Below are 17,371 nucleotides of genomic sequence, written 5' to 3'. Positions count from 1 at the left end.
GACGGCTATCCTCCTCGCGCGCATAATCATGTCAATCTTGGCATTCAGAGAACAGAACGGAAACGCAGGAGAGCTTATAAGCGCCGCCGTGCCGGTCTGCCCGCGCGGCCGAGCGTAAGAATTTCCGTTGGCGCGATAAAGCTGCGCGTGACAATAGAAAGCGTGTCAAGAAAATATTATTGACGCTAGATCGTGCGGCTGCCTGACGCTCATTAGCGCGGCTCCGATCCCGCGACGCGCCGACGTGTCGCTCGCGAAATTCTCACAGTTTCTCATTGCCTCCCGTTTTCTCTCTGCTGTGTCCGACCTCGATCGATCGCTCGTCCCGCGTTGCCGCGAAGGAAGAAGCTATACGCGCGTCACAAACCACTTGGCAGTGCAGCTAAGGTCGCGCACTTGGACGCGCGATTCACATTTTCGCGTACGGCGGGGAGGAGGGCCAATGAAAGTTATGTCAGGATCGACAGTGCGCCAATCAAGCCGAAATTCACGAAAAATATCGCGAGACCACTGCTGCTCTTTTTGCTCTTTCCAATTGGAACGAAGAGGCAATTGAATTCCAGAAATACAACACACGGCCATTATGTAAGCAAGCATTCAAGTGAGTTTACAATCTGCACGATCGAAATGTATTCAAAGTAGGAAGAGCATCGAAAAGAGGCTCACGATTAGCGTGCGCGCGGTAATTATGTAAAACGGTGTTAAAATACAAAACAGCGGTGCCGTTATGTATCGGCGTCTTTTTCTTACGACAGCTTTCTCTTCGCGGTGATCGATACCGACCGCAGTTTAGAATTGCTCTTTGCCTCGTCAAACACATCCAGCGATTTGCAGATGAATAGCAAACGAAACCAGCCGTCGATCGACTCGCGCGGCCGTGCAATTATCGTCCAGTCGATCCAGTTAGGGCGAAAGAAAAGCGGAGCCGGCGTAACGAAGCGCCCACGCGCATCCTTAACAGGCGGATTAAGAGTTGTCGGTGGTGCAATCGGCCGTGTGTGACCAGGCACAGTCAGCAGTCGCTGAAATCGAGCCCGAAGGTGAACCGTGTCATTGGAAGTTCTATAGCAGGCTCGTGTGCACGAAATTATTGTAAAACAGCGGAGTTACGCAAAAGCAGCTTTTCCAGTATCGGAAGAAAAAAAAAAGAAAAAAAAAAACAAAGGCGTTCATCAGCTTTGCAGGGACAGATAGGCTTCAAGTTCAATCAAGCGTCCCGAGGCGTCGCTGCGCGCGTCGCGTCCAAGACAAATAGAGAAACGAGCGAGTGGTTGCGCGCGCTTGAAAGAGAACTCTCCGAGCAATCAATTTGATTGGCCAACAAAGCCGAGAGCGAAGGAAGAAGCTTGCATTGGCACATCGTTATTTTTCACACGCTGCCTCTCCTATAAGGCACATCGCTCTCGTTCCGATGGTCGCCAAAGTTGTACCGACTGGTACCGCATAACGCGAGAGAGCTGTACTATTAACGAGAGGAGCTGAAACGGCCGCGCGACTTACGTAAGGACGAAGGCGAAGAAGAAAAAAGAACGATCAGGATGACTCGTGCACGCGAGCGTCTCTCTTTCTCTCTCGATTGACACTGACCGCTCGGTTTCGACTGTTATCTATTGCGCAAAGCCTCGCTCTTTTTTTTTTATTTTTTGCCGCGAACTGCCGTGCTCTTTTGCGGTCTTCGAAGCCTCGTGGACGTTGGTGTTTTTATTGCAACAAGTCGACTGCCGAACGGACGCATTTTACGTAATCGGCGCGAGAGAGAAAGATGGAGAATGAGGATTGTTCGTCGAGCGAGATATACGCGCGCGCAACGGGTAGAGTATATATTACCTCGCGTCGAGGCACACAAAACTCTTTTGTACGTTAATATGGGGGGGGGGGGGGGTATGCAGAATACCTGGTAAAATTTATCGCGGATAAAGAGCGCCTTTTTATATATAAAGGCCAGAGCGCCAAAAGTGTCCCGGATCAATGGATTTGAAAACGCGCCGCGGGCCAATCAGAGCGTTTTAGCTAAAAAATTGATCCGTCTCTTGCTCCCTCGGCGTTGCTTTATTAGCAGTACGCGCGTTTCCGAAGAGGCGCGCGACCTCCTTGTTTGCCGATCGATCGGCGCTGCAAGGATACACGGATAAATAAACCGCGGACATCCAGTTTTCCAATCTCGTGGCGAGGGTAAAATGAGCAAAGCGCCTGGCCGCCTGCCCTCGAAACCGGGCGACTCGCGGATCGATATCGGGAAAGCGCGGCGAAGCTTGCCGCCACGGCACCGGCGCGCCGCGCCCCGTCGCCGGCTGCCTAACAGAGCCGAGAGAGAACGGATTAAGAAGAGAGAAACAGCGAGTGGGCGGCCACGGCGAGAGCATCTCACCGCGACGAGATGCCAAGCGTAGCGTGGAACTCTGCGCCGACGATGCGCGCGCGCTCTCCCGCATCCTCTCGGCGCCGCCGGAAATCTCGCTCCTCGGACGCGGCCGTTGCAGAACGGTGGCTTGGCGCGTGGCCACGCGCGAGTTCGATCAGCCGCACCGCTCTCTCGGCGATCGCCGAGCCACTCGAGCGTCGGGCCACGCGCGTCTCCTTCCCGCTAATCAGCGCCGATCTCGCGATTCTCGTGGCGATCGCACGGAGCGCGGCTGCAGCTGCTGCTACGTCGTCGCCGCGCCAGACGTGTCTAGGTGGACTGCGCGCCTCTCCATTGACCGACTACGCATCGCGTGTTCCGACCACGCTCCATAGGACGATCCAGTTTCGTTGCGCTCGCTTTTGCGCGAGGCAAGCCTTATTCGACAATTGCCGCGCGCTGCGACATGCTTACCCCCCGTTTCGTCGCCCGATCCGCTCTCGACAGACGGCTACCGTCGCCGCAACTTTTCACACCCTTGCAGCTATTACCAGTCGAGCCCTCGTTCGATTCGTCCGTTGCGTCTCTCTTTCTCTCTTTCTCGCTCACCCCTTTTTTAGAGCGGCGCGCGCTCGATTTCATGGCCTATTTTTGGTTGCGGCTAGAGATAGGAAGATCGGTCATCGCGCGCATGCACGCGTGTGGATGACCTGCCGCCAAGTCAATTAGGCATCTTCTCGTTCCTGCGGAGAGCGAGGATCTCGCGGAACCTGCTCGACCGCTGCGACTCGCGCGACCTCGATGTTGCCTCGCGCGCAGTTTTATCAAAAGCCCGGCTGTTTTCCGCCACTCGGCGCGCGCAATAAGAAAAAGCACGAGCGTGCCTCGGTTCTTTTTCTTTTTCCTTGTTTTCCTCGCGTTGTAGCATAGATAAAAAGAGAGAGGCACAAGTAAGGCATTGCACGTGGTAGGTGTAGCAGCGCGCGCGTATGTGTATGTACGACGTACACTTGTGCGAGCAGAAAGCCGCTAGCGCGGGAGAGGTGGGGTTACAACGCGCGCCGCGCGAGAGAGGGACCACGAGCGGCGCGCTAACCGAGTAGTCAGCCGATTGCGCGCCAGTCAGCTTGAAAACGGCGCGTCGAGCCGTCGTTTCATCGATTTTCAAACAGCGCCGCCGCGCGCCTCGCGAGTGTCGCCCGCCCCAAGTGCAGTTATCCTGTTCTCTCTCCTGTTTACGAGAGAAACAAACATTTTTCTTCGTTGTCTCAACGAAGTGAGTGCGACGCCGGCACAGTGCCTCGCGGAGGAGAGTCTTGCCAGCGACGGGAATCGTTCCGACGATTTTTCGGCGCTCGCGCGTATTTCGAGAGGATGAATTCACGTCCGACGATGAGTCGGTTTTTGCGCGCGCGAGCGCGCGATGACGAACGCACGGATTAGCATTTCTAACCGCAGCGAGACAGCGATCGTCGGCGAACAATCGCAGCCTTCTTTTCTTTTCTTTTTTTCTGCTCGGACACTTGCGACAACTCGCCCGTTGCAAAATGCACTTTCCGTCGCGTAACTAAAAATACTACAGGCAATGAGAGAGAGAGAGAGAGAGAGAGAGAGAGAGAGAACGAGAGGAAAGTATCGAAGTAGATGGAAAGAGGAGTGGAGCGCTTGCGCGCAGAATAAAATGTCGCGCGAGAGAGCAGTGAAAGTGTCGCTCTTACTTTGAAGCCTACACGTCACGCACACGCCTGCGGACGATACCTGCGCGCATGCACTACTCAGGGTCGACCTTTGTAATACAGGCGCGCGCAGCACCTTTATTTCTCCTCTCCCTCGAGGCTAAATTAGACTCCTCCACGAGAGTCTAATGATTATTCGCTCGACGCAGACTTTCGCTGCGTCCTTCTCTGTGTTTTCATTCGACTTCGATTAATCAACATCTTATGACGTCTTCTTCTTCTCTTTTTTTCCTTTCTTTTTTTTTTCTTTTTTATCGCCGGGTTTGTTTGCCTCTAGTCAAAAGTGAATGTCGCACACGTAACGATGAGCAATATTTGGAAATTCGCGATGTCAGCGCGCGCACACACGGGACGCGTATCAATCAATTCAGCCGCTCGCGATGTTTTGGGAATCGTTAGCGAGCGCGCGCTTTGTACGTGTACTTAAATGTAATCGGGAAGTGCGATTGTTTGCTGAAATGCGAAAGAGAAAACGTACGGGACTCGCGTACGTAAAAGAAAACGAGGGATTATTCACGATCGCGGAAGCTTGCAAAGATAGAAAATAATTTGGGTGAAGCAGAGAAAAAACGACGATCTCGCTTAGTTCTGTAACCTTCGCTTTGCACATTACGAGCTCTCCGAGTAAACATATTTCTGGAGAGATGGGTATAATGCTGCTCGTGAGAGATTTTTCCACGGCGCGGCTATCGCAACCGCTGAATCTCGCGCGATTCCGCGTAACGGCCAGGTGTATACGATATAATCAGCCGTCACTCGTCGAAAAAAAAAAAAAAATAAGAAAAAAACGAAGGCAGGTCGTTCCCGGCAATCTCGAGCGCACAATGGGGCCCGAAAAAGAACGACTCTACGGCGACGCGCGTCGGCGTTGTTTGCAGCCAAATACGGCGAAAGAAGACGCGCGGCGCGGAAGTCGTACGGGGCGTGCGAGCGAGCCGATCACTTCCGTTTTCACTTAGTGGCTGTGTGTGCGTGTGCGCGTGCGTCACGGGGAAGGGCTTCTAATTGACTGGCTCGTATCGAAAGACGAGATGCGCGCGTCTACCTCTTGCATGGCGCTGCATATATAGCGTTACGAAAGGTTGTCGTTCGTGTCAAGGCTTCTCTCGCGATCGGCAATCATCTCTCGACTGCGACTGTCTTTCATGTGTTTGTTTTCTCTCTCTCTCTCTCTCTCTCTCTCTTCTCCATTATTCTTTATTACGCTACGTGGACAGTTTTTGTTGCCGACGCCGTCGCTTTTTCGCGCTCGAGCTCGACAAGGCCGATAAATCGAGGCTGCCGCGGGGTACTGACCAAAACGCTTCATCTAGCTTTGAATTATCACTCGCGACTGGTCGCTTTCGATATTTGGAAAGTCCGCCGTAGAAACCCGACGCGGTGATAATTTCCGAATAAACAGACACGCGACCGAAAGACAATCGAACAATTTTCCCCGCGGGCGCGCGCATAAAAGTATATATATAAAAAAAAAAGAAAAGCCAGGCTACGCGCGCGACAAAGGCCAGGCTGACAACTTTCACAATAGACCTGGCGTCAAATCGGTGGCTGCGCACTCGCATAAATAATCGACCGAAGCCCAGAGTACCTCTATCTCTCTCTCTCTCTCTCCCATTATTATTCGACGCGAGGGATACCCGTGAAGAGAGAGAGAAAGAGAGAGAAAAAAAAAAGAAAGTAGTTTCCCTGCCGCGATCAACTTCCTGTAAAGCAGTAATGCGCGGGCGTGCGGCGAATAATCGAATGATCAATGCTCGTTGACGGATTTCGCGTGTGTTTCGGGGGAAAGTCGCTGCAATGTTTGTCTTTTAGAAAAGCTTTTTCTTTTCGCGAGACACGCACGGTGCGGAACCTCCCCCCACCCGAGTCTCCGCTCTCTAATCGGCCAGCGCGCCCGACCGATTCCCGGCTTCTGCAATTTGGTCGTTATACAACGACCGATAGCCGTCTCAGCCATTGCGTGGCGCTCACTTGGGCCACGCGAGCGCCCGCGCGAGAAGGAACGACTCCGCGGATCACGCTGGAAGCGCGGGGCTTTCGCAATTAGAGCACCGTCGGCGCGCATTCCTCGCGAACGCCAACGAACCTTCGCGCGCTCGAGACTGATCTTCCCTTCCCACTCGCAGGCGGCTTGCGCAAAAGCCGCGCTCGGTTTTTCGGACGACGCCGGCGCAACTCCTTGTCCCTCTTTCTCTCTCTCCGTCTTTGTTTCTTTATTGTTATTGCTCGATCTTCAAGGCGTTTGGCACAGTTATAAGGCCTCGATGAGTCACCCACGGCAGCGCGACGTCGAAGCAATGACACAACCGAAGAACAAGAGCCGAGTCGCGCTCCGCACGCGCGCGCGCGGAGCTTTCGCGATATCGCGTGAGCGCCGGCGATTAGCGCTCGCGTTATCAGACCGCGACCTCTCGGAATCTTCATCCAGATCCGTGCGTGGCTGGGAATTGTCCTCGATCCCCGGTCATGTCCACGCACAGCGAGTTTCTAATGCACGAAAGCTCTCGGCCACTCGGCAGGCAGAAAAACCAGATGGAAATCCGGCACGGAGTGCAGGAGGTGAAAGACGAGAGTCTCGTCGCTGTTGACACTGAAAGCCAACGCGCGCGCGCGCGCGCGCTAGAGAGGAAAGTGCGGGTCGCGCGAAAGTTTAGCGCGGGCATCGGAAGGAAAACGCATCAGCAGCGGTGGCGGCGGCGGCGGCTTTCATGCGGGCGATTAGGTCTCGCGGAGAGCAACGACACGCGCGCTCACACACACGAGCCAGGGCCTTTCTCCGCGGATCGCCAACTTTTACTTTTGCCGCCCGAGGCAGCTTGCATTATACAACCAAGCCGCGCGACAACAACCTGATCCTTCGCGCATCCTTCGCCGTGACTTTAATCTTCCTCGCGCCTCTCTCCCTCTCTCTTTCGCCAACTTCGCCTTTGCATTTAGATGGAAAGTTTCGCTGGCTCTTTAAAATTCTTGCTCCTTTCTCGCGCCGCCTGCAAATCATATGTGTGTACATCTGGACCGAACGGCTTGTTTTGAATCCTCCAAATTTCTGCCACACGCGCGGGCATGCGAATGGGACGAGTCTTGCAATTCGCGATGTTGCAACGCGCTGGTCGCGGTCGTCCGAGTTGAGAATATCGCCCGCGCGCACGTGCGCCAATCGTAAAAGGAGTCTCGCTCTCCCGCCGTCGATGGTGCTTTTTATAGCTTAATCATCGGGCTATTACGCGGCGAGATTACGGCGATCCTCGCGCAGCGGCGCCGCTTGCATAAAACAAGAAAACACGAGGTCGACAGACAGCTGATGTTGCCCCACTTCCCTCGAGCGCCTCGACGCTTACTCTCCTTCGCACTCGCCAGAGTGTCTTCGTTTTCGCTAAGTAGTACCGTGACGGTCGTCGAAAAAAAAAAAAGAAAGAAAATGGCGAGATGATAAATCCGAGGGGGATCCGGCATAACGATTTCGCGCGACCTGCATTTCCTCGAGAGAGCGGCGATTTCTAAATGCCCGTTAGAGCCAAGCTTACAGACCATGTGTATTTACGCCGCATTAATGATTAATTAATGCGGCCGTCCGCGCTTCTTTATCCTTGCTCGTTGGAGAATTCATGGATCGATTCTGTTCCCGTTTTTTTTTTCGCGAGACCAAACTCCAACGGAGCTTCATTCGTATTCGGCGCAAGCTCTTTTATACATACGACCGAGAGAATGTCAATCACCTTTGAGTGTATTAAGGAACCGTGTCAATGGCCATTTTCATTAGGGCCTATTCGCATCACTTTACTTTTAATTTTATCAAGTTAGCCTTAGCGCTTAATCAAACGGACCATGCGTCGAGATTGACAGCAACAATTTGATCTCTGCAGAGACCTTGAGCGATAATTTTTCGCGGGAAACGAGCATTAATTATTAATGTTTCCTTTTTCTTCTTTATTTTTTCTTCAAAGCTTATATATGGAACGTGACGAGTCGCGCATATATAAACAAAGTGTGTTGCTTTTACTTTGCTGTACAAACTTGCCGTACAAGAGAGAGATGAAACATTTTTTTTTCGTCATCAGATGGAAAAAATTTCCGTGCGCGCTATTCTCGGCGTGTGTGAGAAAAATTTGGGTGCATTACGAAATACGGTCAGTCCGCAATAAACTGGAATATTATGTAGAGGCTAATATTTCATTGCTTGGCTCCGCTGCGCGAGAGAGAAAGAGAAAGAGGGAGAGAGAGATAACAGGCGTTTAATTGCTTTCGTGAGAAGCGGCTTATAAGAAACAATTGTTATTCAAGCTCTCTGGCCGATTCTATCGTCCCCGCGCGTGTGCGAGTTTGCGGTGTTTCTTTTCCTTTCGAGTTATTACTATAACATTAATGGGATTCCATCGGCTGCGTGAAGCGGGTCGCGAGGCGCTTGTTTCTCTTTCAATTGAACGCAAAGCATCACGATCGGCGAATGTGAGAAGCGAGGCGAGGCGTTCCCGCGCGGTCGGTCGGGCCAGACGGCGATCTGTCTCGAGGTCGCGATGAAACGCTGGAGGCACCGAGGCGCGATAATCCCGTGCACAGCTGCAATTAGCGGCGACGTCGGCTCCGTAATTTTTGCGCGAAATCCTCCGCTCCTTTTGACTTTCTCGAGCGAGAACTCGCCATAAGTCCACGGAGAAATTGTTTATTAATCGGCGCGCGTGCTTACGCGCAGGACGCAGTCGAGCGTGACCCGAGGACGCGCGCGGCCCGCTGGCAAGTGGCGGGGAGGGCCGCGTCGCGCCGAATTGGACGTGGCGCACCTGAGCCGCGCTGGAAACCGCGTGCGCCCTTTTCCACGCGCGCGGCGCCAAGTCATTCTCCGTGATTGACGACGCGCCTGATACACTTGTCAAGCGTCTTTCCGTCTATTGCCGCCTCCAAATTAAACATCGGGAACGAGGTCGCCTGCTCCGGCGAAATAACGCACCCGTGACGCGGCGAGAAATACCAGAACAGAGAAGCTCGCTGGAGCGCGAAAAGAGAAAAAATATATACCCGTACGTGTGCGCGCGTGTGGGTCGTCGCGCGGCGCGCTCAGCCTAGTTTTCTTTCTTTCCTTGCATTGGGGAGGACGGCTGATTCTGACAGTTCCATTACCGTATCAAAGCTTGACCGGGGGCCGATACACTCGACCACAGCGTTGCGAAGAATTTTTCTCCTTTAATGGATTTTTTCCGAGGGAGCGAGCTGCTCGCCGTCTACAATGCAACGTGCCAAGGCCAAGCGTTTTTCCGTTTTTCGCCGCCGTTCCGCCGGTTAATTAGGCGGAATGGCCTTAGCGCCGATCGACCAGAGAAAGTCACTTTGACGTCAGCCCGAGCGTCGATGGGTTTGTTTCGAGGGCTATTGTACGCTCGCGCGCGAGCTACTTTCTTCTGCGTGCAGGCAATTTTTCGAGCCGCGTGCGCGCGCGCGCGCAGCGTCTAAATATGCAATTGGGCGAGAAAGCGAGCGCAGCGCACGCGAGACGTCGTGCGCATTTCATATTCGCGGACAATGAGGGAAACGATGGAAAAACCAATCGGACTGGTCGGCTTTGTTAAATCGATTTTCTAATGATACGTAGAAGAGCGGCGCAAGGTCTAGCGCGGGTAAGAGCCACTTTTGCGACGAGACGAAGACAGTTCGATAAGATTCGTCACAGCTGGGTCTATTACTCTCGTTGACTCGCGGCTCCCTCCTGCATTTCGCTCCAATTGTCGGCTGGGCTCGTGCGAGGGATTGCGCACGAGCTGGAAAATGTGCGCCGAGCGAGCGAGTTGTCGCAACGTTATCCGCGCACGCGACTCACGCGCGACGCGCAGCTCGCAACGACGTCGCCACCAATTAAAAGAGAGCGGACACTATTGCGATTGCGAGCGCGCGTCCCCTTTTCGCGCCTGCGACGCTTACGGTGTTGTACACCGGCCGGCCCGGTAGACATTGCCGCCATGTCGAGGCCGCGGTTCGCGACCCGCCGTCATTCGTCGAGCGATTTTCCAAAGCTCGATCGCGTCGAGTGACAGCCAATCGTTCGTCGTCCATTTGGTCAAGGTGCAACTGATAAATAATGCAGAGCGCGAGCGGCGGGATATCCATTGCGCCCGTGGAAAGAGCAGAAAGCGATCTCGCGACGGATTTTTGAGCGCGGTGACGACGCGCCTCTTTCCCATGCCCGGCGCAACGAACGCGCTTTCTTCTTCGTTTCCACTATGAAAACTTGGAAGCTCGCGCTCGATCGGCGACCGCTCGCCGCCTCGATCTCTCACGCCCGTTTCTGCGCGGCAACTTTCTCCTCTCGCGACGCACCAAAAAGAAAAGAAAGAGATGGAAAAAGCAGCGGCGGTTTTGCGCGGAAAGTGACCGGCGCGCCGCCGGTCCATTATCACGTGGGCGGAAAAGTTTTTTTCTTTTCGCTCGGGACCGATCGACGACGCGCGCCTCGTATCTCTCAAACGTTATCGCCTCCGCCCCGCACACACGCGTAACTGGGACATTAGCGTTGCGCCAGCCGCGGCCGTACTATGCGCGCGCTCCGCTCCGATCATTGTACGCTCAGCGAGCATTTTACGCGCGAGAGGCGGGCGTTCGTTTCAAGGCCTCGAACCGCATAGCTTGTCCGAACTTGCGCAAATTCGTGTCTCGTTAAGAACCGATATCTCGAGGCGAACGCTGCGATATCGGAAATAAACAAAACGAAAAAGACAAGAAACAAACGACAATAAAAGGTGGGACTCCATTTGGCTCTCGAACGGATCGTTGCGTGCGATTACAAGGCTCTTAGCGCCGTGTAATCGCGCGGACGAAGAGCGAGAGCGGGTTCTCGTCCGCGTCACAGTTCGTGGTCGATCGAATTTTACGTATTTAGCGATTAGGAGTCACAGTACAAGCGACTATTTGAAAGAAAAAGTGACTTCATTACCTCTCGCATAAGAGCGTTTACAAAGTCGAAGGACACTCGCTCGCAAGACTCTTCTCAGAAGCATTTTCTCTCTTTCTCTCTCTCTCTCTCTCTCTCTCTCTCTCTCTCTCTCTCTCTCTCGGAAATGACGCTGCGTTATTTCTGCTGGAAGAGGAAAGAAAGTCGTCTCTAACGAATAGAATGCCCAAGTAGGTCCTCCAGAGTAACGAACGAACGGTCAGCCGTGAACAGGAGGGAAATTAAGGCATCGAGGCGGCTGGTTCGCCGCAATAATGTGACACTCGCTTCGCGATTGGGATTCGTCGAGTGCCTCCCCGAGAGAAATGGATAGTGGGCGTGTGCGTGTCAGTCAGTGACGAGCAGCGTGCGTGCGTGCGCGCACGCGCGCGATAACAGTGCGACCCAGCGAAAGACGCGATGTTCGGCGCTACAATGGTGGAGCCGCAGCACTGCAGCTCGGCCAGCTCATCCTCGTCCTCGCAGTCGTCCCAGCTGCACAACGGCAGCCGTCACCACCATCACCACCATCACCAGCACTACAGGCACCAGGTGATCAAGACCACGCGAGTGCATCAGAGCACTCGCACTACCAGGCACGTGGTCACCGTGCAAGAAAAGGTGGTCAGGTCGAGATTGCAGCTCGGATACTCAACGCCGACCAACTTCATCAATCGGTACCTCCAGCTTTTACTTTTCTTTGGCCGAGTTTGTCCCCGCGGAAGCGTGCCGCACGATCGGCCAAGTGATCTCGTCGATCGTTCCTTCGACGACTTGTCAGTGTCGCTCGCGCGAGAGCTCAATCTCCACGCCTCGCGATTGGATTGTCATCTCAAGGTCGCGACAGCCGAGAGATGCAGCGTCGATCACTCGAGGGTGCGATCATGAAAATTGCCGATTGGACGCAAGACGCGTTCGGCGGTAACTCGTCTTGATTCGACAACCGTCGTCGCCGTCAGAGGCGTGCGCACGCGAGGACGTCGAGAGAGCCCTCCCTTGAAAAAACGAGCCCCCCTTGCCACTCTTACGTCGCAACAGCGTTCTTACGACGTAATGATCTGCCTTGCGCGGAGATAGGAGTATACTCGTTGCGCCGAGCCATCAGGCGCAGCGCTCGACTCGATTGAAATTTTAAAAGTCAGCCGCGGCGCTTTTTTCAGCTAGAGCGAGAGCACGAGAGAACAAATTGCATCGTATGGCGCCGCTGAGCTGACGAGTTCGCGTGTAAAACGTCCGGGGCTTTGAGGCGCTGACAGCTTGACGAAAAGCCTACGTAAAGCGGCTCGTCGTTAAATGGCCAGTCGAGGCCGTACCGACTAAACTAGGTCGCGAACGTTTATTAACCGGCAGCCGGCTTTTCGCGCGTGAAACTTGTTTGGCGTCCATTAGCGCGCCTTCCTCGAAAGTTCCTCTCGCGACCGTGTCTACTTCGTACGGAGCGCCTCGACGAGGAGAGCTCGCCGGCGTGACGCGGTGACGCTGTGACGCGGAACCATGCGCGGGGCTCGCTGGAAGCGCGAACGCGCGCGTCGGAGGAGGAAATGGATCCGATAAAGAAGGAGGAAAAGAAGGGAAATAGAAGAAGACGGAGCGAGAGCGCCGAAGGCTGCAGAACCGCTGAGTAACGGGGCGGTGCGCTACGGCGGCAGACAAGGCGGGAGAGAGAACTCGCACGCCTCGGCATCTCGTGCGTGCAACGCGCGAACGTCGGGCGTTGCGTAATGCGGCGCGCGCGCGCCTTTCCTATCTATATATAGCCAGACGTTTGCCGACGCACAGCGTACCTACTCCGACTTTCCCAAAATCGGAGGCGCGGGCGCGCAACTTCCGGCCGACGGATGCGAGCGATATGCGCGCCTCTCGCGCCTGCGCGAACGACCGTCGCTGGTCGCGAGCGAACGGCGCGAGTACCCGGGGTCGTCGACGAACTCCCGACAAGTTTCGCGAGCGTGAAAAGACGAAGCTCGGCACGTCTGTTAATTAGCGTTCGTTAATTGCCCCGCCGACGATCGTCGGCTCCCGGGTGTCGGTGCCGAATTCGGCGCGCGCGCGGTCTCGACTCGTTCAGCGCGATGCCGTTACTTCGCAGGGATGAAGCGGCCATTAACGCTCGGCTGTAGCTCGATTCGTTGCTATGATAACCGGAAGCGCGAGCGCGCGGCGCTGCGCTATTACGCCGTCCGACCCTCCTCTCCCGCACACGACTAATTAATCCTGCGCGTGTAACGACTCCTTCCTTTCGCGCTTCGACAAAAGCACACGGAGCATCCGAGCCTTCGAGATTACTCGAACGTTCTCGGGATCCGTCGGACTCGCAACTTCGCTTAAAATCGTATTTTGTAAAGTGACCCCGTTGGCGACGACTGTCTTAAGTGCGCCGAAGTGACTCGCGAGAGAGAGAGTTACTCGTCGGTCAAATGACGTCTTTATCGGAGCGTCGGGTCCCCAACTTTGCCGTAAATCACCAGAAACGACGTCGTCGGGCATTGCCACTCTGGAAATTAGTCTCGTTAATGAGCGCGCCCGTGCACTTTTTCTATGCTCTTTCGCAACGCGTGCTTAGCTGGGCGCGCGACCGATCGTTCGGAAGGCGTAACGGTCGGCTCGTTCTATCGGATCGTCATAATTTTTTTCGTTCGCGCGGAAACTATGTCAATATTCCGGGTCCTTCTGGCCGGCCTGTTAGCGCTCGTTAATGACGTTGCGCCGCGGCGGCGTCGACCGGTTTTTACATATCGCATGCCTACGCCCGGCAGCTTTAACGTTCGCCCGACCGGGTAATGGCCTAGCCATTACGCCGTCTTCGCGAAAGTCGAGGACACATTTGCGAGCTTTCGCGCGCCTACCGTACCGATCGAGCGCAAGTGAATACAAGTCTATCGGCTGATTCGACTTGGGTTATTGTCGATGCGTACGAGTGACTCAGTACGTGGTAGCAGCCAAGGTAATGATCAGTGATCCGTTCGGAAAGAAAAGAAAAAGATTCAGATAGAGAGAGAGAGAGAGAGAGAGAGAGAGGAAAAACCTCTGGAGTGACAGCAGTAGTCTTCTCTGTCGAGACGCCGGCAGAGCCACTCGAAAGATTGCAGCCGCTGCGCGCCGTCGCATCAGCTGCCACTTGGACACGCGCCAGCGAGGTCTTTTCTCTTTCCTTCTTTCGTACACGCGTGTCCACGTTGCGCTCTTCCCCGACGATAGGGCACACGCCCATAGCCATCGTGGATATTGATGACGGTCCGCAGTACGGGCCGAGGGGGCACCTGCGCGCTCCGCCCGCCTCTCTCAAAAATCCGAGCGATCGCAATCGCGCGGCGAAGGAGAGGACGAGATTCGCGTAGCGGCAAGCTGCGTTCGACTCGTGCCCGCTGCCCGCTGCCCGCTGCCCGCGTGCGGCCATCCAATATGCGAGACGTGCGCGCGCGCGCGCCGGCCAGGTGCCAGGCGCGTGCCGCCGCGCGCGCGCTTCGCCCGGCAGATGCGTTTCTTCTTCTTCTGCTTCGGACGTGGAATCACGACGCGTGCAGGTGTTCACGCAGGACGATGGGGGTTTTCGTTGTTTCCGCCACGAAAGAGGGCTGGAGTTTTCATGTTGTCCACGTACTCGTAGCTTCGAGAGGAAATGCTTACTTCCTTCCTTGTTCTAGTGTGTTACTTGTATTATTGTTCTTTTGTATTCTGAGGTGTAGGTATACGATGCCTGTGCTATAGGTAGGAAAATAACGAGTTTTTTATGCCCCGGGACGTCGACGACAATGCATACTCCTTTTCGTGAAAAGGGCTCTCGGAGACGAAAATTCTATTGAAAATGAAGTGGAGTGAAAGAAAATCCGATCCCTCTCTCTGTCTCTTCCTGCCTTTAGATAAAATAATTCAATAGGGAAAATGCATTTTTTTTCTATTCGCTTGCTCGATTTTTTTTCAAAAGGAAGAGAAAAAAATGTTTTCGCACTGGCAGTCGAAGAAGAGAGAGAAAGAGAAAGAGAAATGATTGACGTTCTTAGTGCGATGTACGTACGAATAGGGATCCTCGTTTGAAACGGGTTAGCCGTCGCCTTCGTAAAATGAATCAGGTCAATTCAATAGTGAAACGCCCGACGAGTGGCTAGGGCGCCGTGACTTACAATGCACATCTTCGAAAATCGTCAATGCCTATTCGTGTCGCGCACACTTTGTTGCTGCTGCTGCTTCCACTTGCAGTTCTACGTCGAGAAAGAGAACGGGAGACAGAGAGAGTTACAAATCCACTGTCGCAAAAATGATATGTCATAAAGTGCAGGACAAAGACGAGCACAATGAGCGTCGATCGAAAGTGTACGGCAAACGTGCATCTCGGCGAAACGTCTTTGACGAATAAGTACGAGGGCAGCAGAGCGAGGGAGGCTAAAACAAACTGCCCAACCCTTTGTCGAAAACATCCTGCTCCGCCGCCGCGGAGAAGCCGCTGTTGTCGAGGGCGAGCAACGCCCCCCTCTTTCCGCCCCTGCGCGGCTCGCCGGGTGAACAAACGGAAGGTGACTACCCCGATTCTATTCATTGAAATCTCTAGACGATCGCTCCTCGATGTTAGTAGCGCATATACCTGCCGACGCTGCCGTTCAGCCAAATGAGAGAGAGGGAAGCTGTTCCGCTTTGCCCCGCCAGAGCCCCGACGCGCTCGTAAACGTCTCCTCGCCGTAGTTTTATCGCAGTAGGTGCACAAGGCGCCGAGGGTAATCGCGCGGCCGCGACAGAGCATTCAGGGCATCCCGAGCGGCGACGACAGGTGGCCGCGCGAGGAAGGAAGCCGCGCCACGCGCGCGCTCATTAAAAGCGGAACAAGTGCGCGCGGCCGTGCCTCCGACCAACTGGCAGAAGCCAGCGTAGCGCGCTGCCCCGCCCCCCCTCTCCCCGAGCCGTGCGCGCCCTGCCAAGGATGAATCCTCTTCCTTATGGGCCGCGCTCTCCTCGGCTCGGCGCAGCTGGCGCGCAGCCAGTCCTCCGCCTGCGCTCGGCGAGCCAGCACCTCTCTGTCAAGCGCGACTCTTCCCACTCGTCGACAGCCCGGCTCGAGTGCCCGCGGGACGAACACCAGTGGCAGGATCCGCGCGCACACTTGCCGTTGGCTGACTCCGCGTCTCGCGGCGGGCAGCCCGGCTGGTCCTTGGCGAACGGTGCCGCGTGCAGCCTGGCGTCTAGTGTGCGGAATTTTCAGCCGAAGCGAGCGCCATGATTATCTTCGTATCCGGATTTTTAGTGGGGTACGTCGAGCGTGACTGCATTTTCTTTCCTCTCTTCTTTGCGCGGCGCCGGTACGTACACGACGCGGGGTGGCGACTCAGGTGTGTCTGTGTGCGTGCGTGTGCGCTCGGCGCTGCGCGACCGTATCCACGTGCGTACGTGCATTCGTTTCTGCCCGTCGTCGCTCCGCGCCTCGGCCAATGATTATCGAGAAACGCGCGGGCGGGCGCGTAATGACAGGCGACGCGGCGCAACGTCGCGTTACCCCGTGTATCGCCTTCGCCGGCAATTGAATCGTAATTAGCGGTGCGTTAAGCCCGACGCAACTCGGACGATTGGATTACTCACGTGTGACACGCCACGCGCAGTCAGGCGTGCGATCGAGTTGACGCACGATTTGCGCGAGGCTCGATCGTAGAATCGGTCTTTCAATGCCGTTCGCACGAGGCGCAACGACTCGCGATATATTTTTGCGCGATCCGCGTGGGAGAAAATGCAGCCAAGCCCGTTCCACGGCGCCAAGTGGCTGACAATGAGCACCGCGACATCGCGAATTCTTTCGAGGACGCTCGTGACAATCGTGCAGCCGGATACAACGAGTCGCCGAAGTCGACAGATCGCCCCGTGAGGATAGCGGCGGATCGTCGTGCAACCGAAAGCTACGTCATCTCGACATTCCCTTGGGGACCCGCCTTTATCACGAAAATTAACATTTATCAGTGGTCATTCCGTGATTAGGCCTCCGACCTCCATTCTCCCACAATCGCGGGCGAATAAAGGGGTTGCACACGGCGCTGGTGATTCACTCGCGCTCATGGAATATCGATGCACCGCGCTCGCGGCGAGCACCTGGCGCGTGGCAGCTGCCGGCTGCACGCGCCACTCGCCTCCTCCTCCTCCTCCTCCTCCGCCTCCCGTTTTCGTTTCGTTCTTTCGGGCCTGCCGGCCTGCATCTTTCATGATCCCGGCACCACATTGCTCGAGATTCTTCCCCCGGCGACCGCACCGGCGGGCTTCGTTTGATGCTTATCGCTCGGCACTCTCTTTCCAGATACCACGTGTCTCGCTTCCGCTCTGTTGGCCGAGAATTTTCGGAGCCACCTGTGCGGCTCTTTGCGTTCGCGGTCCACGCGCGCTCGTTTCGTCCGCTTGGACGAACGT

The 17,371-nt window shown here is 55.2% G+C and overlaps 1 protein-coding gene across 8 annotated transcripts in view; it reads left to right on the top strand.

The window, feature by feature from the left end:
* The window catches only part of LOC131669573 (IQ motif and SEC7 domain-containing protein 1), a 49,683-nt gene that overhangs the window by 24,343 nt on the left and 7,969 nt on the right, over nucleotides 1-17,371 (top strand). The window contains exons 1-2 of one of the 8 annotated variants that reach the window (XM_058944534.1): nucleotides 3,479-3,617; nucleotides 11,189-11,670. The exons of 4 other annotated variants lie outside the window; for them this stretch is intronic. In XM_058944534.1, the coding sequence (XP_058800517.1) occupies nucleotides 11,414-11,670 (257 nt within the window). In that variant the 5' untranslated portion in view covers nucleotides 3,479-3,617; nucleotides 11,189-11,413. Of the gene's footprint in view, nucleotides 1-3,478; nucleotides 3,618-8,898; nucleotides 11,671-15,969; nucleotides 16,231-17,371 lie in introns of those variants that run through there. 3 more of the 8 variants (XM_058944535.1, XM_058944537.1, XM_058944539.1) reach the window with 3 other exon arrangements.

This window comes from Phymastichus coffea, unplaced genomic scaffold (assembly GCF_024137745.1).
Source record: "Phymastichus coffea isolate CEN01 unplaced genomic scaffold, Cenicafe_Pcof_1.1 PCOF00094, whole genome shotgun sequence".
Lineage (NCBI taxonomy): Eukaryota > Metazoa > Arthropoda > Insecta > Hymenoptera > Eulophidae > Phymastichus > Phymastichus coffea.
Note: the sequence above shows the minus strand (reverse complement) of the source record. Positions and strands in the feature narration are given on the sequence as shown.